Below are 7572 nucleotides of genomic sequence, written 5' to 3'. Positions count from 1 at the left end.
AGGTTGAATATTCCCTAAGCAGGAGAGTCCCACCTCCAGCATCTCCCGTAGGCCTGGCAATGGCAGGCAGGAAAGACAGAGGAAGGAAGGAGGGAGAAGGGAAGGAGTGAAGGAAGGAGTGAAAAAGGTAAGGAAGAAAGGGAATGAGGGAGGAAGGGAGGAAATGGGGAGGGAAAGAAGGAAAGGAAGGGGAGAGGGAGGGAGTGAGTGAATGAAAGATGGAGAGAAGGAAGAAAGGGAGAGAGGCAGGGGGGAAAGAAAGTCATGCTTTCCTTGAGCTGCCATGGACACTGACTCTTAGGGTCTGGAAGCTCCTGAGATGCAAAAGCCGAATGCTCACAAAGAGCTGGAAAGCCTCAAGGAAGTTCTTCGAAATTGCTGGAAGGAACTGTCTCCAGAAGCTTCCCTCCCCACAACAGATAATGAGGAGCAAGTGTTTCTGGCGACTTAGGGTGGTATGAAATCACACTGGAAATCCTGCTCCTCCTCAGGTCCTGGCAGTTTCAGGGCCCCTCCCTAGGCCTTACTTAAAAGGCTGAGGCATCCTTGCAGGAACAAGCAGACTCCACAGTTCCCGCCAGGAGAAAGGAACATTCTGAGGTATGTTCTAGGGTGCTGGTGGGGCCGGAGCTGTCTCCTTATCCCAGACCCAGAATCTGCTCTGTGGAAGCTGTTCACGTGCCAGGGGGCTTGGTGCGGCTGCTTGCTCCCCAGACCCCAGCCAACTCAGCCTCTCTCTCCATGATTTTCTGTTGTTTATTCCAAAATAGGGGAGTCTACACCCTGTAGAGCTCAAGATGGTCCTGAGTGGGGCGCTGTGCTTCCGGTGAGTGTATGAGGCCCTGGTTTGGAGGTCCTCTGGGGGAAGTGAGTTCTGGATAGACCCCTTGTCCAGTTCCGAGCAGGAGGGAGGAAGGGAGGGGCTGCCATTGCAGCTGGGAAATTGTGACTAGCACCTCACTGCTCTTAGAGAAGTTTTCCCAGCCTTTTTCAAACAGGGCCAGGACTGGGGCAAGCCATCTCACAAGGGTTCCCTGATGCTAAGGGGGACTAGTGAACCACCCAGTCTAGAGCTGCAGCCAAGTCTATCCAAGGTGGGAAAGGGAGCCAGGATCCCAGCTCAGAGCTCTGCCATTGACCCCCAGCACAGCGAATTAATGTCAGCTCACCCACTCTTGTGCCCCTACTGCCCTGCTGCTCTTAGGGGATAATAATAAAACAAAACCATGACCATCAGTCAGTCTGTCCACCCACTGGCATGTACCAAGTCAGACACTCTGCCATGCTCTGGGCTTTACAACAAAGGATGAGAGTGGTCCTTTCTCTCAGTCTAATAAAGCACTTCCCACAATGTGTTCTATGGGACTCTATTAGAGGAGTCCCATAGAGGCATCCAAGTGATGCTTTACACAGTAGAGCTCTCTGATCAAGTAAATGCAGGGAATTCTCCTTTCTACATCCTCTCATAAGAGAACCACAGTACAGCTCAGCATATGAGTGACTCTGAGACTTTCTGAAGTAAGGCAACTTGTTGAATCATATCTAGCCATGCATCGACCCAATTTTTTACTGCATCCTTTTCCCCCATATAACTTTTGGAGAAACCCACTTTAGGATACATCTTTCTCCTTATAGGATGTCAGGAAGTCAACTGAGTTCATAGATGAGAAACAACTTTGAAAAGTAAAATAAAAGAAATTTAAATTTAAAGAAACTCCTCACTTAGTAAGGAATATATGGCCAAATAGAAATACATGTATCTTGAAGAACTGAAGAATCAGGCTTTAATCTGGAAGAAGCTTGGGTGTTATCCAACCCATCATCTTAGTGTAGCAATGCGGAGGCTCTGGCCCAGAGTGGGTGAGAGAGTTGTCTGCTGCGACTCAGCAGCACTGGAGGCAGAGCTGGGGCGAGAACCTAGGGCTCTGACTCACTGTGCAGCTTTTCTTCCAATAGGAGATGGGTTGGGGCAGAAAAGGTGGAATAGGGTGAAGAAGCAAACCACAGACTCCAGTGGGAGACTGTGGGGTCATCCTCCTGGTAGGGCATGAGCCCAGCAGGGCTGGGAGAGAAGGCTGTGCTGTTACTTCTGGCACGGTAGGAAGAAAGAGAGACAAAATGCCTGAGATCAGGGTGTTCTCTGGGCCGAAGGCATGCTGGGGTGTACACCCTCCCCCTAATGTAGTCCTCACCCCTTCCTGATGTTTCAGAATGAAGGACTCGGCATTGAAGGTTCTTTATCTGCATAATAACCAGCTTCTAGCTGGAGGGCTGCATGCAGGGAAGGTCATTAAAGGTTGGTGATGAAACATGACCCACTTTCCTTGGTCTCTATACACTCTGAGGGAAGGGGGCCTGAAGAGGGCTTAGAATAGTCATAAAGATGAGCACAGGCCTACAGAGCCCAGGCATCCGGGCAGCATAAACCAGCCTCTAAGCAAAGGCAAATAAAATACCACACCTCTCAGCAAAGTGAAGACACAGGCTCTGGGGCCACCTGGAGCTTCTATGCAGAAGTGGGAATGTTTTCCAAGAGGCTTGTCTTGTCATTCCCTTACAGGTGGATTTAGGTCAAGCATTGCATTCCCTGGAAGCCAGTACCAAGCAGAGAACTAAAGTAAACTCTGTATACCTTTTTTTCCCACATGGGAGTCAGTTTCTGCCTCTCCACCCTGGGTGCCCTCTGCTCTCTGAAGGTCCTCAGTCACTCAGAGTGGAGGGACCCAGAGAACAGGTGGCATTGTTGGACCTCCTGCTTGCTCACTCTGCCCCACGCACTGCAACAGGTCCCTCTCTAAAATAGTTCACACCTGCCCACCTGGCGCACATTTGCTGAGCACAGATGCCAGGTAGATATTCAGCTAGGCCATATGTGTATGTGTGTGCTTACTGGTGTATGTACGTGTACGTGCAGGCATATATGTGTAAGCATATGTGTGCATAAATGTATCTGTGCATAACCGTGTATGTGTGAATGCAGGTATGAATGTGTGAGCATGTGTGTGTATATGTATATGTATGCATGCATGTATCTGTGTGTGTATTTGGGTGTGCATATACATGTCTGATGTATGTGGGTGGTGAGGGGATGTACAGAGAGGGATGAGACCCTCTTTTGCTCTCAGCAGCCTCACAGGGTGTAGAAAGTTGTCCAAGCAACTTCAAATGGGGGCTCATCAAGACAGGCTTCAGAAAAAGGCCTGAGACCCAAGGGACCTTTTTAAAGGAGTGAGTTGCATCTATCTAGGGGTATAGAGGCTTGAAGATTTGACCCTGAACTAGAGGGTGGGGTGGAGGTGGTACAATGTGCTTCCATGCCTTGATGTCTGCTCTGGGCCAGTGGACTGGAGAGGCCACGTCATGACAGCTGCCGAGAGGCCTCCCTTCTGCCCAGGCTGGGAGCAGGCCATCTCACAGCAGTCCTGTGCCCCAGAGCCCAGGCCAGTGGCAGAAGGAGGGAAGAGCATCCAGGGCCCTGATCTGGCCTCCTTCCCACAGGTGAAGAGATCAGCGTGGTCCCCAATCGGTGGCTGGATGCCAGCCTGTCCCCCGTCATCCTGGGCGTCCAGGGTGGAAGCCAGTGCCTGTCATGTGGGGCGGGGCAGGAACCGACTCTAACACTAGAGGTGAGACTTGGGGCATCCTCACTGGGGACTGAGCCACAGATGCTGAGCCCAGTGAAGCTGGGCAGCCCACAGCCCTGGTGCTGTGGGACACCCTGGCGGGATTCTGTTGATGGCAGCTCTGCCTCCTCCCTAAAGACCCTGGCCAGCCCTCCCTCTGCCCCTGCTTCTGCCCTCACTTGCCCTGCCCTCCTCTGCTGGCAGCCAGTGAACATCATGGAACTCTATCTTGGTGCCAAGGAATCCAAGAGCTTCACCTTCTACCGGCGGGACATGGGGCTCACCTCCAGCTTCGAGTCGGCCGCCTACCCGGGCTGGTTCCTGTGCACGGTGCCTGAAGCTGATCAGCCTGTCAGACTCACCCAGCTTCCCGACAATGCCGGCTGGAATGCCCCCATCACAGACTTCTACTTCCAGCAGTGTGACTAGGGCAATATGCCCCCCAGAACTCCCTGGGCAGACCAGCTCGGGTGAGGGGTGAGTGGAGGAGACCCATGGCGGACGATCACTCTCTCTGCTCTCAGGACCCCCACCTCTGACTCACTGGGCACCTGGCCACCTTCTCTTCTGGTTCCCAGTTTGGGTAAATTCTGAGATTTGGAGCTCAGTCCCCGGTCCTCCCCTGCTGGATGGTGCTACTGCTGTGGAACCTTGTAAAAACCATGTGGGGTAAACTGGGAATAATATGAAAATATTTCTATGGGGGTTGGGTGGAGGAGTGGTGGGAATCATTCCTGCTTAATGGTAACTGACCAGTGTTACCCTGAGCCCCACAGGCCAACCTGTCCCCGGTTGAGCCTTACAGGGTCAGTAGCTCTCCATATGAAGTCTTGTCACTCACCATTGTGCAGGAGAGGGAGGTGGTCATAGAGTTAGGGATCCATGGCCCTCGGCCCAGCCCCACGCCCTTTCCTTTAATCCTGACACTGTCATATGCTACCTTTTCTATCTCTACCCTCATCCTCTTGCTGTGGGCCTGAGGAGGTGGTAATGTCAGAGGAAATGGCTTGAGCTCAGAAGATAAAAAATAAGCAGATCATGCCGATCCTTTTTTAAAAACCCAAGATACAATCAAAATCCCAGATGCTGGTCTCTATTCCCATGAAAAAGTGACATACTGAGAAGAGCAACTTACAAAGTGGCATATATTGCAATTTATTTTAATTTTTTTTTTTTTTTTTTTGAGACGGAGTCTCGCTCTGTCGCACAGGCTGGAGTGCAGTGGCCGGATCTCAGCTCACTGCAAGCTCCGCCTCCCGGGTTTATGCCATTCTCCTGCCTCAGCCTCCCGAGTAGCTGGGACTACAGGCGCCCGCCATCTCGCCCGGCTAGTTTTTCTTTTTTTTTGTATTTTTTTTAGTAGAGACGGGGTTTCACCGTGTAGACCAGGATGGTCTCGATCTCCTGACCTCGTGATCCACCCGTCTCGGCCTCCCAAAGTGCTGGGATTACAGGCTTGAGCCACCGCGCCCGGTCTGCAATTTATTTTAATTTTAAAAATACCTATTTATATATTGCTTCATAGAAAAAAGGTCTGGAAGAGTTTACTTCAATTGTAGCAATGTCAGGGTGGTGGCAGTATAGGTGATTTTTCTTTTAATTCTTTTAATTTATCTGTATTTCCTAATTTTTCTACGATGAAGATCAATTGCTTGTATAATAACAAGAAAAGAAATTAATCTTGAGGTAACCAGAGTAGACATCATCTCTGATTGCCCTCAGCCTCCACTTCCCCAGAGTTAAAATTCAAACTGAATTGAGCTCTGCTACTCTGGTTTGTTGTAGTAGTGATCAGGAAACAGATCTCGGCAAAGCCACTGAGGAGGAGGCTGTGATGAGCTTGTGTGGCTGGGATCTCCTGGGTAAGGAACTTAAAGAACAAAAATCATCTGGTAATTCTTTCCTAGAAGGATCACAGACCCTGGGATTGCAAGGCTTGGGATCCAGTCTCTAAGAAGACTGCTGTACTGATTGAAGAGTGTCCCCTGCAAATTCACATCCTTCTTGGAATCTCAGTCTGTGAGCTTATTTGGAGATAAAGTCTCTGCAGATGGCAGTTAGTTAAGACGAGGTCATGCTGGATGAAGGGAAACCTAAATTCAATATGACTGGTATCCTTGTATGACAAGGAGAGGACACAGAGACACAGAGGAGATGCAGGGAAGAAAACTATGTAAAGACGAAGGCAGAGATTGGAGTTATGCGGCCACAAGCCAAGAAACACCAAGGATTGTGACAACCATCAGAAGCTTGAAAGACGCAAAGAAGAATTCTTCCTTAGAGCTTTTAGAGGGATCACGGCTCTGCTGAAACCTTAATCTCAGACTTCTAGTCTCCTGAATGAAGAAAGAATAAATTTCGACTGTTTTAAGCCACCAAGGATAATTGGTTATGGCAGCTCTCGAAAACGAATTCAGCTGCTAAAATGATCCCTGTCTCCTCGTGTTCACATTCTGTGTGTATCCCCTCCCACAATGTACCAGAGTTGTCTTTGTGACTAATAGAATATGGCAGAAGTGCTGGCCTGCCACTTCCAAGATTAGGTTATAAAAGACATTGCAGCTTCTACTTGAGCTCTCTCTCTCTGCCACCCACTGCCCCCCAATCTATCTTGGCTCACTCCCTCTGGGGGGAGCTAGCTCCCATGCTATGAGCAGGCCTGTAAAGAGACTTATGTGGTAAAAAATGACATCTCCTGCCCACAACCACATGAGTGAACCTAGAAGCAGAGACTCTGTGAGATAATCAAAGTTTGTTGTTTTAAGTTGCTCAGTTTTGGTCTAATGTGTTATGCAGCAATAGATAACTAATATGCAGAGAAAGAGAAACAAATGCATTCGTTTTATTATTGCAATTTTTTCCAATACTTTTTATTTTCTTTCTCACAATGAACAACTATCCTTCATTCACCCAAATATTCTATTTAAAAGCTAATAATACAACACTTGTTGAATCACCTGGTTCTGCAAGGTTGAGATCCTCTAGTCTTATGTGCCAGGAATCGACTCCAGTGTCCCCACCCAAACCCTGGGGAATGGGAGCAGAAGCCAGAGGAGGAGCCCATATCTGAGCCCCAGGTATTCCACCTGCACCTCACCTGTCGGACCAGCTTGGTAGGTTGAGAGTCCACTGAGGCACTAGCAAGGAGGTGGCCGGGACAGATGGGGCTGCCTCTATGGGCCTCGCCAGCTCCAGCCCAGATTCAACTGAAGTCCTCAGGCAACAGGCAGCACAGCTCCTACCCCAGGCCTCTCAGGGCTGCCAAGGACATGAGCTCCGGATGCCAGGCTGTGTTTCAGACCCTGTTCACACTCTGTTTGTCCATGGGCCCAGAACTTGTGTTGTTCTGCTTTTGGGTCCTCCATCCATCCTCTCTGCCTAGATAAATCTCTCATCTTTCAATACCCTGCTAAGATGTCACCTCTCCAAGAAGCTTTTACTGAGTTGAGACCCCCCCAGCTCTCTGATCTGGCAATGTTTTGTGTGCACCTCCCTGCACTGTAGTACCTTAACTTGGAGTCTGTGGCCCCTGGGATGACCTTAAGGTTAGGGACATGTAAGTTCGTCTCTCAGCACCTTGCATAATGCTTGGCACATAATGGAAACACAATGAGTATATAATGTGGAAACTATTTCTCCACCCTGGAATATTCTCTCCCTCTCCACCCATCTAAACAGGCCCACCCTTAAGGGAGCAGCTTAAATTCCACCTCATTCTTGAAGGTTTCTCCAGCCTGAATTTGTTGGTTCCTCATTTGTAGAATGAAAGAACTCAGAAGAGCTTTAGCCAGGATGAGCTGACACAAGTCAGTAGTAAAAGGAGGAATATAAAATGCCTCCTTCAGGAATGTACAGGCTGGACATTATGACCATACAAATGAAAAAGAGTTAGTGGCTTTGGATTTCTGCAATTTTGTTATAAATCACTGGTCTGAACCTGTATTTACAG

At 49.2% G+C, this 7572-nt stretch overlaps 1 protein-coding gene across 4 annotated transcripts; it reads left to right on the top strand.

Moving 5' to 3' along the window:
- IL36RN (interleukin 36 receptor antagonist) lies at window positions 1-6455 on the top strand. 4 transcript variants are annotated; one of them, XM_033175420.1, is made up of 7 exons: window positions 1-127; window positions 492-600; window positions 771-826; window positions 2211-2296; window positions 3499-3626; window positions 3864-4100; window positions 5531-6455. In XM_033175420.1, exons 3-6 carry the CDS (start codon window positions 798-800, stop codon window positions 4050-4052), a joined length of 432 nt encoding a protein of 143 aa, XP_033031311.1. In that variant the 5' UTR covers window positions 1-127; window positions 492-600; window positions 771-797; the 3' UTR covers window positions 4053-4100; window positions 5531-6455. The 4 variants fall into 4 exon arrangements, with proteins under 4 accessions (XP_033031311.1, XP_033031310.1, XP_033031309.1 ...); XM_033175419.1 differs by having other exon boundaries at window positions 3828-4100; window positions 5534-6455; XM_033175418.1 differs by having other exon boundaries at window positions 3828-4100.
- The last annotated feature ends 1117 nt before the right edge of the window (window positions 6456-7572 follow it).

The sequence above is a fragment of the Trachypithecus francoisi genome, unplaced genomic scaffold (genome assembly GCF_009764315.1).
Source record: "Trachypithecus francoisi isolate TF-2019V2 unplaced genomic scaffold, Tfra_2.0 Lachesis_group17, whole genome shotgun sequence".
Taxonomy (NCBI): Eukaryota; Metazoa; Chordata; class Mammalia; order Primates; family Cercopithecidae; genus Trachypithecus; species Trachypithecus francoisi.
This window is presented reverse-complemented; position numbering and strand designations above follow the sequence as displayed.